The sequence below is a fragment of the Apteryx mantelli genome, chromosome 15 (assembly GCF_036417845.1).
Source record: "Apteryx mantelli isolate bAptMan1 chromosome 15, bAptMan1.hap1, whole genome shotgun sequence".
Taxonomy (NCBI): Eukaryota; Metazoa; Chordata; class Aves; order Apterygiformes; family Apterygidae; genus Apteryx; species Apteryx mantelli.
The window spans coordinates 1,748,052-1,766,252 of record NC_089992.1 but is presented as its reverse complement, the minus strand read 5'-3'; the positions used below and the strand labels follow the sequence as shown (position 1 = coordinate 1,766,252).

Here is an 18,201-nt window from a genome sequence, read left to right as displayed (position 1 = left end):
CTGCCCGGCCCAGCTCGCTGCACCGTCCACGCCCCGGCGAGCGCCGCCGCCGCCGCCACCGCCGGCCCCACGTGCTCCCTGTTTGCACACAGATGAGTAACGCTGCCGCCAGGAGCCGAGCGCGCCGCCCCGCTCCCGGGGCACGGCGCTGCCCGCCTCGTCCCCGGCCGGCGGCTGCTCTCGGCGCTCCCCGCGGGCAGCCTGGGGGCTCGTGCCGTGGGAGCGCGCCGGGACGCCCGAGCTGCTCCGCGGGAAGCCGAACGTGACGAGGACAAGGACAAGCGCTCCGATACCACCGGTAAGTTGGGGTTTCCGTACGCTCGTGCCCTACTAGCACCTCGTGGCTGCTGCAACCGCACCTCTCACGGGAGCCTGCGCTCCCAGGGTTTTGCAAGCAGGAACAGGCAGGGTGGAAACGCGGCCGCCTCCGGAGCGGGATGGCTCGAAGTGCTGGATCTGGCAAAGGGCTCCGGCACGTGCCTGAGATGCACTGATTTTTGGAAAGCCTTAAGCACATGCACATGCTTGGAATCGCTCTGCTTGTGCCAGAGCTCGAGCAAATAATAGCTGCTGTGATAAGCAACGACCTTTCCGCAGCCTCCTCGCCGTTCCGCCAGGAAAGGTTCCGGCGAGTCCTGCGGTGCCGTCCCCGGGGACAACTACCCAAAGGAGCCCAGGCGCTAGTTTTATAGTTCAACTAGTCTCTCTCCTCTACCACCATAAGCAACTCATGAAAGTTAATAATTAACAGTTAGAATATTTTTCTTGAGTTGAAATACACGGCTGCGTACCGCCGTGCTCCGGCTCCGATCGCGCCCGGCACTAAAAAATGTAGGTATGGAAACGGTGCACGGCAAAGCTGCGCCCTGAAAAGACCCGTCGCCCCTCGGCTGCGCGTCCGCACGGAGCGGTGCGGGCAGGGGAGAGGGACGCTCGCAGCGGGCACGTGCCGGCGGCGCCGCTCGCTCCCGGGGCGAATCCCGGCCTCGGCGCCAGGTCGGAGGTGCGAGCTCGGTGGCGAACAAGAGGAGAAACTCCGCTGTTTCCCGGAGAAGCCAAACAGTGCGAGAGCCAATTCTTTAACCTCCCGAAGGCTTAAACGAGCCCCTCGGGGAATTAAAATCCTCCTCTCAGCTGTGGAGAAATGGAGAAATAAGCAGGGGATCGCAGCGGGTTGCAGGCTACTTGCGACTACCAGGCAGCGTACTGGCAGTAAAACAGCCACGAAAAGGATCCTGGTTTAAGTGTAATCTTTAACTAAAGGCATTTCCAGTTCTGTTTTACGCAGGTTTATCGCTTTCTTGCCTCGTTAATTTTCTCCTCTAGGTTAACCGCCTCTCGGCTGCTTCCTTCTCGCCGGGAGCCGGGGTGGAGCGCGGGGTCTCGCCGATCCGCGCCGGAGCCGCTCGGCCGCGCTGGAGGTAGGGCACGGAGCGGGGCGAGGGCCGCGGGGCCGCGGGACGCCCTGCGGAGGGGGACGGATGGTGTCGGGGGCAAGAGGGAAGGACGGCGCAGGGGTCGCCTGGGACGCTGCCGGCCGCTTTCCGCGCAGGAACAGCCACGCGCCCAAGTCCCAGGTTGTCCAAGCCAGAGCAGGGGGAGGTTTTAGGGGGAGAGCAACGACTCGTGCGCGTAATTAGGGCAGTCTGTCAAGAGGAGGTTTTGTCCACGTGGCGTTTTGCCAAAGCGCGTTTCGGGCACGGTTCTCCCCGGTTCTGGGGCGGTGTCCTGCAGCGGTCGCTTTGCCGGGTCGGCAGCGGCGGAGAGACGGCGAGCACGGTGCTCCCCTCCGGCGGCCTGCGGCGGGAGAGCTGCCAAGCAAATGCCAACAGGTCGCGCCGGAGGGGCCCAGACCCTGCGGCGGGGTGTGAAGTTATGCGGTGGCTGCGGCTCCCGAAATACCGCGCCTCGCTCCGCGGCGGTCTGCGGAGGCTCTTCCTCACGGCTCGGCGCACGAGAGGTTTGCAAACGCCCCTCGGCAGTCGGGGGGGGGGGGATGCAAACCGTGCACGTCGGGGTGCGTTTTTCCCCGGTCTGCCAAACCCGCAGCTCACAGCGGCGGTGCCACAAGGTCCCTGCAGCAGCGAAGACTGTGACCTGGGGGGGGGGGAAAAAAAGAAGCAAGCAGCAAGTTTTATTACCTAGTTTTGCTGGCATGCAGATGATGGGATGCTTGTTTTAGTGAGTTTATTTACACGAGAAATAACTGTGCGATCATTTATTTATAGCTGATCTTGCAAGGAGCAGCTCAGTCTTCTTCCCCCTCGCACGGTTTCCTCCTGGGCTGCTCTGCGTGGGCTCGGCTGCCGGCTTCGTGCGAGCGGGGCCGGGAGCTTCCTCGCGGCCGCTTCGCTCCCGACCCGGCACTGGTGCAAACTCACTTCTCTCACCTTCGTTTTGCAGGTAAGAGAGAGGCAGCACGACACCCCGAAGCCCGGCGGCGGGTGAGTGGGACGCCTGCGGCCGGGGAGCCGGCACCCACGGGCCGCGCGGTGGGAATGCGGCCTGGCGGCGTGTGAGCTGCAAACTGCCCTGCGGAGCCGGAGCCGGAGCCGGAGCCGGAGCCCGACCGCCGCGCGATGCTGAGCCTCAAGCTGCCCCGGCTGCTCAGCAGCAACCAAGTGCCCGAGGTGAGCGCGGAGCTGCCCCGGCGCCGGCACCAGCACCAGTGCTGGCCTGAGCGCGCGGGGAAAAGCCTTGTAAGGCGACTCCAAGGCTTCCAGTTAGGAAGAGAGATGCTGGGAAACAGGATAAAATGTTCTGATGGTCTGCTTTGCCTGCAATTTGCTAAGGTTTAAAAAGAGAGGTGGAAATACCTCGGACTTCGTTGTTGTTTCATTTTGGTCAAAAGCAAGGTTAAAAAATGTTTTAACGCAACCAAGAAAAGTTTCTCGTTTAGCTAACCAAATGCCCCAAATGTGTCATGGGAGAAAGTGAGTATGGCAAGTTCTTACGCTCACCTTTGACATATATGTATATATATATATATATATATATTTTTTTTTTTTTTGCTGGAAACTCGACGGGTTTTGGGTGGTGGCAGTGGGAGCAGTGTGCCTGGGTGGCCGCCGGTGCCTTTGCACCTGGGGAGCCGAACCGCCCCTCCCGGGCAGCGCTCCCACACCCCGGAGGGGGAGCGGAAAGGGAGGCTTGGGGCAGCGCTTGAAAACCACAGGCAATGTCCCATTGGAGGCCAAAAAAAAAGAGACAGTAAAGTCTTTTTTTGGAAAAAGCTTCTTTTTAAGGAAGCCCTGAAATATTGGTGGGGGGTTTGGGCCTACGGGTGCCCAGCACTTCTGCAAGCTGTGTCCAGAGTAACTCAGTGAGCTCAGTGAACTCGTTGCTTGAGTTCCGATTGCCCGGGAACGGGCTGTCCTGGCAGAGGGGGAGCCTGGTGTCCGCCGCAGGAGCATCCAGGGCGGGCTGCAAGCCCTCAGCCCGACGGGCTCAGGGAAATACCCCGCTGTGCTCAGCAGCGCTTTCCCCTCCCTTGGGACCGTCTCCCGCAGATGGACCCGCCGCTTCTTTCGCAGCCGGTTCCTGCACCCTGCAGCACGCGTCCGTCTCCTTTCCTCGGGGCGCTCCGAGTTGCTCATCCTCCTTCTCCAGGAAGATTTGCAGCCGGTGCTTTTCGCAGGACTCGGCGCCCGGCACGCGGCACGCAGCCCCGGGGCCCGGCGCGAGGGCCGGAGCTTGCCGTGCAGCTCTTTCCCCTCCTGTCTCTGCAGGGCTACCAGGAGCAGGGAATCCTGTTCGGGTATCGCCACCCGAGGAGCTCCGCAACAGACTGCCTGCTCAGCGTCTTCCAAATGACCAACGAAACCCTCAACATCTGGACGCATTTTGTGCCTACCTGGTACGTAACCTGCTCTGCCTTTTTAATCCAACGTTGCGCTTTTAAGCGGTCGCAGATCTGCAGGGGTCGGTGGCGGGGTTTTTGCAGAGGGTCTTTGCAAAGGCAGGAGGGGCGACGGGCTGAGGAGAAGGGGCTGGTTCCCGGCGAATCAGCCTGGGAGTAGCGACGGCAGAGAGGTGCAAGCAAAAGATGAGTGAGAACTTGCACAGCGCGAGCCGAAGCGTTAACTCTTGAGACAAGTTACGGCATTAACGAGGCTGAAACCCAGCCCTCGTCGTTTGCAGCCGTTGGGGAACACGGTAGCTCTAAAGCGATCGGCGGCGCAGGCGGATGCGGGAAGCGAGGCTGCCGCCGGCGAGGATCCCGGCGGAGGTTTCCCTCGGGCGCCTTTGCCTTGCAGGTACTTCTTGTGGCACCTGGCGGGCTCGCTGCCGCCGCGGGACGGCCGGGCGGGCGCCGGCGCCTGGCCCTTCCTCGCCTACCTGCTCTCCTGCTGCCTCTACCCCTTCGCCTCCAGCTGCGCCCACACCTTCAGCACCATGTCCAGCCGGGCCCGGCACATCTGCTACTTCTTCGACTACGCCGCTCTCAGCACGTACAGCTTAGGTGAGGGCGCGCGGACGGCGTCTCGGCGAAAGGCGGGACGAGCCCGCGCGGACGGCGGCGGGCGGCTGCGGCGCGTAACCCCGCAGGAGCCGTTTGGCACCTACGGACCCAAAGTTAGCGGGATCGGGATCCGGGCACGTGCCGTTCTTGGTCCGTTCAGGCCTGCTTGGAAATATCGCTTAATTTTGTCTCGTTCCTTTCCTCAGCTGCAGCCAATGGCCGAAACACTCGGGGGCTGCTGTGTTTCGCGTAGCCGTAACTATTCATAACGAACGCGCGGTGCTCGGACATTGGCAGCATTAATTAAGCCCGGCAAAGCCCAGATGCATCGGCAGCGGTTTTCCTGGGCGGGAACCGAAGCGTTGGGAAACGCAGGCGACCGGGCTGAAGCCCCGCAGGTGCAGGGAGACGGCTCCGACCCGCGGGACGAGCCGAAACCGCGGGCGCCGACGTCCCGCTGCAGCCTGCCGCGGTCCCGTGCCGGCTGCCGCCGCGAGCATCCGGCCCCGAGGCGCTCCTCCTCCGCCGCGCTTCGCTTGCGGGTCTGCGGAGGTCACGGGGGGCCCTGGCGGCTCCCTCGCGGATCGGACGCCTCCTGCTGCGGGTCGCTGCCTTGCGGCTCGTTCGCTGTGCTTGCGAAGGAGCGAGCTCGGCGGGACGCGGCGTCTCCTGCTGACGGCGACTGCAGCGACGCGGTTAATTCCAGCGCTTACTCGTTCGGATTATGAATATAACGAGATAATCTGGGTCTGAACAGAACGAAACGCTTTGGTAATCACGGAGCACAGATGGGTGTGAAGCATCTCTGACACCGCTCAATATTGTTATTATAATAATAATTTCGGGCTGGGTCCTCCGGTCTGTGTTTTGTTCCCCTGGGGGAGAGGCCGCGGGCTGGGCTCTTTGCAGTAGGTTGAACAAGAAAAAATAAAATAGCACCCTAAAGAAAAATGAAATTCAGTGAAGTCAGTGGCACCTCACTGGGGTAAAAACCAGCGTAAGCAAGATCAGACTTGGTCTTAGCATGGCCTCTGATTTTTAATGAAAACGTACTTACAAGAGAATGTTATCGGGGTGGTCTGCCAGTACAGGGAGAGAGATAACGCCTTCCCCAGCTAGTTAGCCTGCTCTGCTAGTTCAGTTGATACCGCCCTTTCGTGACAGAGACCAGTTCCAAGCTCTGATTAGAAGTGTTTCCCTCTGCATCCCGAACGGCTGGCTGCAGCGATTTCTGTATTTGACCTGTTCCCCGCGGCCGGTGCCTTGCTCTGCCCTCGTCAGGACTACGGATCCATACGGGGGGGTCCGAAGCGGCACAGGGCAATAGGGCTGGACTGGAATCGCCCGTCCGTAAACCCGTCCCTGCCCGCTGCCGGCAGCCCCGGCGTTTCGGCGGCTTCGTTCTCGCGTGTCCGGGACTCCTCGCGGTCCTCGGCAAGTGGCTTTAGCTCAGAGCTGCTCGCCGTCCCGGAAACGCAGGCCGTGGATACGTTTAGGATCTGTCTGGAAGAACATACCCGTAATAAACTGACTCATTTGGTCTGACACCGTGAAGTCCACAGATGCACCCATGAGGTTGCTGAGGACGCAAACGGTGTTTGTGACTAATCGTGATCTTTCTGTATTTCCAGGCTCTGCACTGGCGTATTCAGCGTACATTTTCCCCAAAGAATGGGTCAACAGCACTTTCCACTATTATTATGTTCCCATCGCCGTGTTTAACACTGTTGTTAGCACCAGCCTCTCCTGCTATTCCAGGTATAGTTACCTTTTGCTTTGTCTGCTGGGATTGCTAAAGCATAATCATTAAATACTATTATTAACAGAGTTTTGTAATTGCAGACTGTGTTGTGACAGTTTGTGCCTTATGGTCAGGAAGGGGAGGAAGAGGATGTTTTAATTTGAGAAATGTGTTGCAAGCTGATACTAGGATAGACTGGCAAACAAAACTGCAAAGCAGTTGGAAAAGTTTTAATATTTGAAAATTCAAAAGGTAATTTTATACTGTATGTCTAGCAGGGAGAAAACCACCTGAAGCACCTTGTTTTGTCTGTAGTATTTCTAATAGCCTGTAAAGGTTGCGGGCTCCTGTGCCACAAACGTTTAAGCATGTGCTCAGTTTTAACTGCCAGAAGTACTTACCAGCCTAAGCTCTGCGTGCGTGTGTGTTACGGATTTGCAGAGGAGGAACACTAATATTCTCGCAGCTGATTGCATTATTTTTAAAGCATAAATAGCATTATGTGTATGGTATTGTGTTCCCAAATGGAATTAGACAATTTGTTTTGAAAAGCTCTTTTAAAAATGTCTAAAGTGCTTAGCTGATTTCTAGCTATACATTCTGTGACAGAACTCTAGCAGGATTTCTTTTTTTCAATTTAATTCATGGTAGATACTTTCTTCAAGGCTGTGTCTGTATCTGCCGTTGCGATATCAGGCAGTTTGCTTTGCAGAAAATACGATTTCTGTTTTCTGAAGGTGGGTGACTCGTCTGGCGTTCCCTTTGCTTGGTGGCGTTTAGCTGGCATCGCGCTGCGGTCGCGCTGGCCGTCGCGGCTCGCCGTCGCAGCGCCGCGCCGGGGGCCTTGCGGCTTCTGCTGCCCCGGCCCGAGCGCGCCTCTGTCCCGGGGCCGTCACCAGCGGCTCACTGTGTTTCGACTGCTGCCGCCTCGACGGCGAGAAACGAGCAGCACGGAAAAATAAAGATGATACCCAGCCGGTTTCGCTGCAGGAGACCGGCTGCTCAGGGCGAGATGCAGCTGAGCATCAGCGTTTTACCGAGAGGGAGGATACGAAGTTCTTGATATTTCTGATGGATCCTGAAATTTTGGCTTATTCTAGTATCTGTTGAAAATGAAGGGATTTACTTGCCTTTTGGACTAAGGATTACTCACTAGAGTAAGTCCCTGGAGTAGAAGATTTGGACCTATCTTTAGTATTACTGTATGGTATTGCAGAATCGAGGATCACTCCTAGATCGTCTTTGCGAATGATGCCAGTAAGGATTTGGTATCTTTTCCTTATACTCCTTTCTTTCTCCTTCTTTTTGTCTCTTTTTCCCTCTTATTTTTGTCTTCTGCGTCTCTCTGTTGTCTTGCTAGATGGGCTTAGCAAGTGAAGCTCACTGACCGTGTGTTAACCCTAGTACTTACCACTCGAAGATAACACTTAAGACATTTCAGCGGCTTGCGATCAGTTCAAGATTAATTGGGAATTTTCTAAATTCTTGACCTGCAAATTTAAATGTCAGCATCTCTCTGCTACAGAACTGTAAGTACAGTTATGTGAAAAATACGCAACTGCCACTATATGCTGGAATAACGATTGCTATTGTCTCAGTAATTCTCGTGGTGAATTGTGTAAATAGTAAATCCACCAAATATCACCTTAGAAAAGTCAATGGAAGGTTCCTGGGTCGGCAGAAGTTCCCAGCACTGGGCCCTGCTCAGCTCTGGCTCCGTGCCGATGTGATCCGATCGGCCCCGGTAGCAACGCTGCCCGTCGACACCCCGGTGCGAGCGGAGCCCGAGACCCCTTGACTGGTGCCTGCAGCCGGGGTTTTGCCAGGTGCTTTTTTTTGGGACTCGGCTGAGCATCCCGAACCCGCCTTTCGGGATCGCGGCTTCCCGCACTTGGCCGTCAGCGCCCGGGGGGCCTGTGGATGCTGCTCGTTCCGCGCCGGGGAGGTGGGATAGCCGGAGCCGTGCGGCTCTAACAGCGCGGAGCTGCCTTCTCTCGCCGCACACCCGGACGGCTCGCGGTTTTCCGAGCCGGGACCGCCGCCGCGCGCAGCCCCTCCGCCTTCGCGCTCTCCCTTTCGCCTGTCTCTCTCTTTTCTCCCTTTTCTCGCAGGCTGCGGCTCGCGGGGCTGTGGAGAAAAAAGTGGTGCCGCTCGCCCGGCGCTCGCCCGGTCGCCGTAAGCGGCTCGCACGTCGGGACATCCCCGCGGGGACGCTGTTCCGGCACGCTGCCGCTTCTCCGGCTTAGGCAGGAATGAGCAGGAGCCCAGCGACGCGGTCCCGGCGGCTCCTCTCTGCCGCGCCCTCCACGGGGCTCGGGTGAGGGACGGACGGACAGCCGGACGGATGGATGGCGCGTTCGCCAGGGACGCAGGGACTTGCGAGGGCAGATGCAAGCCCTGCACCTGGCCGTTTCGAACCGGTTCGCGCTCAGACTGCTCGCGCTAGCAAGGGGGAGGCTCGGGAACCCTTCTGAGGTCGCTTGCTGTGGCTGAATCCAGCAGCGAAGGCAGCCTGAGCCGCCCCAGCCGCTTTGCATGCGCCACGCGGCAGTCGACGGGACTGCAAATTAACGTGGCTGAAGACACAGGGCTCCTTGAGGAAGGCAGGGGCTTTCAGCGGGGCGCCTGAAGAACGTGCGAAGGCATTTGCCAAGCCTATTGCACCAAGTTTTTTCAACATCTCAGGAAAATTTTCCAATCCTGTATAGCTGGTTAATGAGTCCATCAGAAGAATTTTGTTTGTTTGCTTTTTGTCTTTTACCTCCTTTGCCCTAGGAACATTGAATTGCCAGGCAGGGAAACATATGCAGATAGATGTAAATGAACGCGTTTATCTTTTCTGTGGTGCTAGATAGCCCTGTAGCGCTGTCGCAGAGAACATCTGACCGCGTTCCCCACCCGCGGGATGAGCAGTCGAACAAAGGCATTCTTTCATGCCTGAGAATTTGGCATCTCCCTGCAGACTTCTGCGTGAAAGCAGAAAAACCTGTATGAGCTTTTCACAGTGAGGACAGAGTATGCTTGAACTCTGTTATATCGCACGCAGCCCCCCGTGAATAGGGTGCTGTCCCAGGGGTTGCTGTGTGCCCGGCCATAGGCCCAGGCTGCAATATTGCGGCAAAATTTTGGAAGCAGAAGTGTGCAGGTTAGATTTGTACATGGCCAAAAGAGCGGGAGGATGCACGGCGAGGGTTAGCCCAGCACCACATAGCAATACTTGAGCAATGGGCGTGCAGAAGTGGAGTGCAGCACCTTGCGGGTGAAACCGCAGTAGTAGGAACATGCAGTAGAAATATCAAATTTCTACCATGGGAATACTGTAGAAAGACAGGAGAAAATACAGTAGGAGGCACCTTCACCATCACTGTGATGTTTCACATTAAGATCTCCTGAAAAAGCCGCAGGCCATGATGGAAAGGGCCAAACTGAGCAGGACTGAGGCGAAGCTCCTTATGCAGTTGTAGCTCTCGAGTATAACTTCTCTTTGCTGTGTTTTCAACACATATTTGGGGTTATCTATCTCATCAACAGAGCCCTTCTGCTTTGCAAGCAGATCTGTTGTAATTCTGTTCGAGTTAAGTTAATCTCCCTGTTTCCTCATTGGGCTAAAAAAACCTATTAAACTCCGTCTTGTTCTGCCTTATCCAGAAGGGGAAACATCAGAGGGAGAGGTTTTCTGTTTGCTTTCTGGTTCATCCCGACTCTGGAGTGCAGCGTGGCGAGTTTGGGCGTGGGGGTCCTCCCGGCTGGACCGACTGCCCAGATGGACGTCGTGCTCCTTGCCGGCGCGCGGGAGGAGGCATCTGGCTCCTCCGCGGCAGCTCGGTGGTCCGTGCGGGTCCTGCTGCGGTGGGTCGTGGTGGGCTGCGCTGCCCGGGCTCGCTTGCGGCTGCCCCGGCGGGTGACACAGTGCCTCTTTGCGGCTCTATCGGGTTTTCAGTGTCGAGATTTCATCTGAGTCGTGTTCCTGTTGTGTCAGGAGCACCCTGGGGACTCTGCACACAGCTTGTCACCCGGCTGCTATTCCTCCGGTTTTTGTACTGTGTTTTGGGGGGATCTGTGCATTCAGTTATTTTGTGATCTGAGCCATGAAGTATATCCTACAGTGTAGGACATACTCAACAGTGTAATTTCCCAGGCGGGAAAAAATGCAGAATATTATTCCCCATCCAGACATACACCCTCCTCCTCAGATAGAGCATCGTTCTAACCCATAGGCTTGTTGTTGCTGTAGTGGTGATGTCATAAAAAAGGTAACTAACTTGTTAAATTAATTTATTTTTTGATTTTAGTGTCTGTCTCCATGCATTCTCTACAATGACAATTGCAAAGTCTTGGCAGGATGTAAAAAAGAAGTATGTAGAGACATTTCACGCATTTTGGACACAAGCTGCAATACAGCTTAATCAACAAACATTGACAATTGCAGCCTGCATGCCGTATTACCTACAACGCCTTCTAAACTATTGCAGATGTATTCTCCTTGGGATTGCTGTGCTCAGAAAGCTTGAACTCAAAACTATGAAAGTAAAAACTCAGTTAAAAACAACTGCAGGGGCAGCAGCTGTTTAAAGACAAGCTCTGCTCCCAGCTGCTGATGTGTAATCGTTAATGAGCAATGGTAAAACAAGCAAAATCAGCCATGCCAAGATGGAGTAAAAAAGACTCCACATTTTCAGAGCTGCTTCCAGTATCTGCAAGAGCCTGGTGCATACTAAACCATGTCTAGAAAGTGTACCTGTTGGAGACAGAACTTGGCTGATTTCCTTCTGGCCTGTGATTTTTTTATAAGGATAAGGGCATCATGAACTGAGCCGTAAATTAGGTGTGATTCACTAATCACGGAAACAGCTAGAGAGCCCTCGATGCGCCGGCACGTCCACCCTGAGATAGGGGAGACGGCTGGAGGGAACCGTCAGACTCGGCCACCCGCAGAGCCGGTAGCACAGACTCGGCTGCCAGGTCGGTTTGCAGGTGGACGTTGTCACGTCCGTGACGCAGCATCGTGCTCGGGCACCGGCCGGCGGGTGTGCAGTGAGAAAGGGCACCCGCGGGGCACGGAGGCATCGCCCAGAGCTGGCCGACAGCAGCAAAGGGAGGGGAAGGCCCAGGGGTTACGTAGGTAGATTTGATTAAAAAGCAGTCAACAAACTGGGAAGTAAAGGGGAGGGGGAGAAGGATGCGAGGTGAGGCAGAGGAAAGAGGAGAAGGGGCAGAGAGAGAGCAAAGAGCAGCACACTGTCGGATTAAATTAGGACATTTTCAGCATAGCTTGCAGTCAAATTTGCTTTGGCTGAGTCCTGGGTGACTCCTCGTTGCAGCTCTATGCCCAAGCCTGCACGGCTGGTGGAGAAGAGGCTTTGCCCAGACTCAGCGTGAGGCTCTTCTGCATGTAATACAGATGGGGGGCTCCTCTCATCCTTCCTCCCCACCGCAGTATTCAGCCAGGAAAGGATCAGCCAGCTGAACTGCCAGTGGTTGCAGCTTTAATATTGTCAGCACACAAAAAACGCACTGTACTGGCTGAAATTCATGGACCTCTGTGGGAAAGGGTATGCCCAGTCTGCACGTTGCAAGGCACAGTCCCCAGAAAATTGATGAAAGACAGAATCCAGCACTTGCATTAGCCTCATCAGCCGTGCCTCTGTCATGTGAAATACTTTCTTTGTCTTGATTCAGGTTTCTGGAGGTGGAGCGGTCCCGGTTCAGCAAAGCTTCCCGCACCCTGGCCTTCGTGTACCCATACCTATTCGACAGCATTCCTCTCTTCTACAGGGTATGCCTTGAAGAGTCAATATTCACAGCACCAAGACATTTGCTCGCTGCAGGGTTGGAAATATCAGCTGCTTAATCTCAGTCTGAAAATACTTTGGAAAATATATCAACATTTTTTTTTTATAGAAAACTAACTCCAGGAGGAAAAGAGATTTGGTTATTTTTTCCTGTACCTATTGATACACAGATTGTTCTCACTTCAAAGCAGGGCATTCAAACTTTGCCTGTGCTGGAAATTTGCTGTCTTTGAAAGCTGTGCTTAGTTCCTAAACATGAGCTGGGTGGGAATTTTCCTGTGGTGACATCTAAGGACGGGAGGTGAGGGTCTGGGATTCACATAAAACAGAGGCAACGGCTCTTGCTCTTGTATCGAGTCATGGGTCCTGCAAGCAGAGCTCCAGCTCCCGACAGCCACTCTCAGCCTACCACATGCCCTGCTCCTAGGCGAGGAGCAGTCGGAGGTGACGGAGGCTCAGGAGATTGCAAATTGGTGCTGCCTCCTTTAGAAACGGGCAGTGGGAAAGCCCTGACACACCGGCCGAGAGCAGAGCCTGCCAAGCCCCAGCCTCGCCCGGGAGCCAAACGGAGCTGGCGCAGGCCGCGGAGGGCTGGGATGGGGATTCCCCGTTGGCCCTAAGGCGGCCCTTGGGGCACAGAAGCTGAAGGGTATCTTTGGTTGTTCGCTCTCTTTCCGTTGCACGGTAGCCTCATGTGGCCGTTTCTTTACTTTTGCAGTTCTACCTGTGCGCGGCGGAGAGCTGCACGGAGGCCGTGATCAGGGCGCACTACAAACACACAGCGCTTGCCTTCCTCACGTGCTTCATCTTTGCTAGCCATCTGCCGGAGAGACTTGCACCAGGACACTTTGACTACATTGGTAAGTGCCAAAAGGGTGAGTTTGTGTGGTTTTCACGTTATTTTCAGGGAGGAAGAACACTAATGCCTGAGCGGTTCTCAAAGGCTGTAATATAGCCCCTGTTGGAAATTCTAGGTGCAGTTTTACACGCAAGATACAGTAGTGCTGCCTAAGTAAAGTGGAAACAGCTCCTGAGACCTGCTGTACCAAAAATGTTTCATACGGGGTTTTGCGACCAAAAAGCACTCATTTCTCATGCAAAAGACATCACCTTTATCACAGTGACACTTCAGAGTGCCACATCAGGGCACTGCAAGAGCAGTCACCAAGGAGAGACTGGATTAGAGTCCTCCTCCTGACGGCACCAAGGGTTTTCCTTGGTCTCTCATCGAAGCCGTGCATAAGCTCAGCGCTACTTCACATGTCACATGTGCCAGGATTGCAGCAGAGCTGCATGTCTCTCCTGTCAGTTGTAGCTGGCTGGAGTTCAATGCGTTTTGGAAAGGAAGATCTCGGTAGTGTAGTGGCACAACAATAAATGGAACAATTCAATGACACCCAAGGCGTTTCACACTGAATGCTTTCGATTTTGTTGCAGGGCACAGCCACCAGGTCTTCCACGTGTGCGGGATCATTGGCACGCACTTCCAGATGGAAGCCATCAGGATGGATATGACCGAGCGCCACGACTGGCTCCTGGCCACTTCGATGCTTCCCTCGGCTCTTCAGACTCTCGGTTCGATGGGCATCTGCATGGCTGTTTCCCTGACTGTCATTGGGCTCTGCTCAGTGTCTCTTAGCTTCATGCCTGAGCCTTCGCAGAGAGAAAAACTGCATGGGCATTAGGCTTCAGTTCTAGATGCTATTTATATGGCTCCATGGGAGAGAAACTAAACAATGTTTGTATGGTATGAATGAAGATGGATTTATTCACATACGCTCTTTGAGAAAATGTTTATTTAAAAATTCTCAAGAGTGAAACATTTAATATTGCACTGTTCTTTATATAGCTTTAAAGCTGGAAACAGATTATGAAATGCTTTTAATCAATATAATAGTTCACCACAAAAAATGTTTATAATAATCTTATTTTTTTCTGTAGAAGGGAGGAGAACACTACTAGTTTCCAAAGCAATAGGCATTCATCCGTTCTGCCTTACGGAGGAACTGGGGAGACAAGTGGAAGTGGATAATGCTGGTCATCTGATGACATGAATGTCCTTGTTATCAATTTAGACTGGAAGCAAAAACTCAGCTGTATGGAAATCAATGTGAATTGTGTTACTGACTTCAGTGCAGGCAGGGCTGGAAGAGTCCCGAGGGCTGAGCTTGGAGGAGGCTGCTCTGCAGTTAGCTCTTGCAATGCTTTTCCAGGTTTCCTCCAACAGATTTAGCTTTCATTGAGGGCGTGAGCCCAAGCTTGTTAAGGCAAGGGCTGACTTCTGTGGCGCAGAGCAATTTTAGATCCATTCCTTGCATCACTTGACATCAGCGAGCTGGATCATTAGCCAGGGTGTAATAGTGCGACACTGTTCGGGCCAGCGGATCTGGCTCCTTTGCAAAGGAGTAAGAGAAAGAGCTCTCCTAGGGGCTCCCTAACTAACGTTTTACCTTCAACAGCAGTATCATCTAGGAGATTAAAAACTCAAGTATCTGTCTTCCACAGCCTTACATTAAACCAAAGTGCCTAACAGGTATGTGATTGAGAGAGACTAGAGGTTGCCTGCGTTTCAAATTTTACTGAATTTTTTTGTGTCGCCTCGGCTTTGAGGATGCCTGTGACGAGATTGTCACATTGGACTTATCTAGTAACGTGTAGTAGGTACATGAACATGTAATGCAAAAATTACTTCTGTGGAATGTTATCAAGCTTCTTGATAATCATACGGGTGTATAATTTGTTTTATATATAATTACCTCTATTAAGGTATAATAGATGCACTTTTAAGTGACAATACAACAGCTCTTTAAATATATTATGAGACAAACAAGTCTTTGAAAGCAAGCTTTCTTTTGAAAGCTGACCAAGATTTATATTAATATTTATAAGCACTGGAACATAATTGTGTATTCAACAGTTTTATTTCATTAAAAGGAAAAACTAATATAACTATGGCACTGATATATGCTAACCTGATTTGGATGGTTCATAAAAATACTGTCTGTGAAAATAACCTCTTCAAAGATAATTGCTAATAATTGCAAATTATTTACCTTGTGTACATGTGTAACTGGAAAGGAATCTGGCTTCGTGTGCAAGAAGTGATTTAAGATTCTCTAAAATTTACATTAATTTATTATAATTTTTTCTTGGTAGTTTAACTTTTGAATATGGGAATATTGTCTTCTTCATATGCAACATCTATTAAATATGTCATTATTTGTAGGAAAACTACACTAAAAAATACAGCACTATTTTATACACTGTTACAATCCTTACAGATCCTGCAACACTATGCATGGAGTCTTTGTCTAATAGATACTTTACACACTAAATGAGTGAATGTTGTTTGATCTTGAAGCAGCATAGGTAAACCAGATTCCTTGTTCAGTTGGAGCTATGCCTTCCAAAAGCTATTTTCTGTACTGAGTTTTATGCACATATAAAGAAATAAAACTTCTGTGTCAAACTGTTACTTGTAAATAATACAAGATATTTATTTGTTTGAACATGTTGTTTCATTGTATCTGTGCCCCTTCCTCTGTAACCCAGGAAGGCTCAGTTTAACAGGGCTCTCATGCAGACTATAATCTGCTCACCTCATCCCAATCCAAAGCAAATTGCAAACACAACTATTAACTTTATGACCAAATCTAGGAGAGGATCATTATTCTGTTCTTCAGCCAGTGGGATTTTACTGCACTGGTGAACGAGGCAGGTACTGCAGGAATGTGAGAAGGATCAAACTTGGTAGGTGTGCAAAGAACAAGGTACGACTCTCCCAGGGTAAAGCTTTGCACTGAATTTTGGCTGGAATCCATGTTTGGGTCTCACTACTGCCCGTTCTAGATCTGGAGCCTGTTTGCTATGTAACACCACATGGTCTCTTGAATTTAGCCTTAATTTATCTTGAACTACAGTCTTCTATACCAACCACTATAATTCCATAGTATTCTAAATAGGCTGCATCATACTCATAGGCCACTGATCTAACTTCTACATCTTAGGCAAAAGTTACTGGAAATTGTGACTTTCCTATTCGGTAGGGCAGTTGGCTGATTCTCAGGTCTTACCGTGACACAAAAGTTCCTTTGGATTAAGGTAAGTCATGAATCTGAATATTTCTGAATAATTCTTAATCCAAAAGATGCATGTCTTTTTTGAAAACAGTATAATGTACAAAATAGATTAAAATAATTTGCAATTAGGGTGTAAGTGTGTTTGCACAGGGAATTAGGAACATCTGGAATACCTCTCCATGTGAAGAAGCCTGTAGTGTCGGTGAGGATGGAGGCGTGGATGAGGGCTTGCTGCCTGAGAATCAGCTCACAGGAGGCTGAGATGACCGTGCGTAGTGGAGACGGCATGGCAGGGTTATTTCTTCCCTAGCGACTGAGGTTATGTTGCTCCCTTTACGTGCTGAGGTTCATGATCTGTATGGCTGATTAGAATCCTGGCTCCTGCTATTAGATCAGGTAACTAGTACAGAGCTATTTTGGCCTTTTTTCCATCTACAGAGAGATAGGATCTTGTGCCCAACTGAAAACAAACACATACTCAGTTACAGACCTTCTAGCTGTCTTGCATGTCTTTATCACCTTGGCATTTGACATTGCAGTGGGGCTATATCTTCAATCTATTGGAAATGGCAGCGGGTGCATGAATTGTTAGCTTGTTTGTTAAGCAACCTTTCTCTCTGTGATCATATTAAATTGTGCTCTCATCAGTGCTGCATGTATCATTTCCCAGACAGATGCAAATATACCGGTTTTAACTTACAAAGTCCTAAACAGTCTGGGATCTACAAGAAGCAGTACCGCGCAACACTGCAAAAGCAGTCAGCAGGAGCGCGAGCTAAGCTTTGCTATGAGTGGAGTGCAGCCTCAGGCACCCTTCTTTGTTAGTTCCCAGGGCTTTTGCAATTTAGTTTGCTTTTGAGGGTGACAACCCCATCTCATTTGTTTTGAGGGTACTGTGCAAGACCCATCTTGGCTTGTGAGGTATAGTGTGATGGTAGAAATGCACGCGGGGCTCTGGTTCTACTTCTGCGTAGGTTTAATTTTGCTTGTACTGTTGATGGGTTTTATGAGCAGGGGCGTGAAGAAATGTGTCTGTTCCAGTGTATTTTAAAACTCTCTTTAAGAAGTGAAGGTTGCCCAGAGCACTAAAGGGGTCACTGCAATAGTGGTCTGTCACAGTAGAAAACTGACAGCTTGGTGGGGTCTCTTTGTTATTTCCTTTGTTGTGTTTTAAATGGGATTGACTAACTTGATTTAGTTAATTGGCACTGAAGCTGACAACTGGCAGGAGTCTGTGGTTTAAGTGAGATTGAGTTCAGGCCCCTGGAGGCTTTCTGAGCTGCTAACCATGGTTAAAAAACAAATTATTTTACCCTCACCATTGCCTTGACCCCAGTTTGTCCACTTGATTTAAAAGCGCGCTTCCCTTGCAGGCTGCAGATTTTTCAACACGCTTGTTCAGCTGGTCTTTCTACACGTGCCTCAGTTCCACGTTTTGGGTTTTGGCTTCTGTCATTCACCGTTCCCTAAAGGGCTGGGAATTAACCCGCCTACGTTTGGGCAGGTAGCGGCAGAGGCGCTGGCACACCGACGCTCGCTGGACTACACCTGTCTCCACGAGCCCGAATCTCTGTTTGAACTAAGCAGATAAAGAGACAAATAGGAGATAAGGAGCAGCCCGGGCAGCGGTCCAGGCCGGGCTCCCATCCCCGGGCTGCGGCCCGCGCTCCCACCTGCGGTGACATGTTGCTTCCGCTCCTCGCCCAAGGGAATGGGCTGGTGGCTGGTGGAGAACGGCCCCGGGGCCGGCGGGAGCAGGGCGGGCCTCCCGGGCGGCTCGGGGGGCTGCAGGCCGCGGACCTCTCCGCGGGGCGCGGGCCTGGCTCCGGCCCCTCGGGCCCGGGGGGGCGGGGGGTCGCGCAGGAGGCGGTGAGGCCCGCGGGGGTCGGGGCCGGGGACCGGGGCCGGGGGTCGGGGCCTCACGGCGGCGGCGGCGGCGGCGGCGGCCGCGCGTCCCGCCGGGCCCAGCGGGGGGCGCCCGCGCTCCGGGCCGCGCCCGCGGGCGTCGCCCTGGCAACGCGCTCGAGGGCCGCGCCCCGGCGAGGGGAGGGGAGGGGAGGGGGGATGATGGAACCCCTCCCCGCCCGCCCGCCGGCCGCGTCGCCCCCTACGTAACAACGCGCTGCG

At 52.9% G+C, this 18,201-nt stretch overlaps 1 protein-coding gene across 1 annotated transcript; it reads left to right on the top strand.

Annotated features, from left to right (window-relative positions):
* The first annotated feature begins 2,541 nt into the window (after positions 1 to 2,541).
* PAQR5 (progestin and adipoQ receptor family member 5) lies at positions 2,542 to 15,504 on the top strand. The gene is made up of 7 exons (XM_067305381.1): positions 2,542 to 2,630; positions 3,729 to 3,856; positions 4,257 to 4,462; positions 6,094 to 6,220; positions 11,883 to 11,979; positions 12,714 to 12,855; positions 13,433 to 15,504. Exons 1-7 carry the CDS (start codon positions 2,580 to 2,582, stop codon positions 13,678 to 13,680), a joined length of 999 nt encoding a protein of 332 aa, XP_067161482.1. The 5' UTR covers positions 2,542 to 2,579; the 3' UTR covers positions 13,681 to 15,504.
* The last annotated feature ends 2,697 nt before the right edge of the window (positions 15,505 to 18,201 follow it).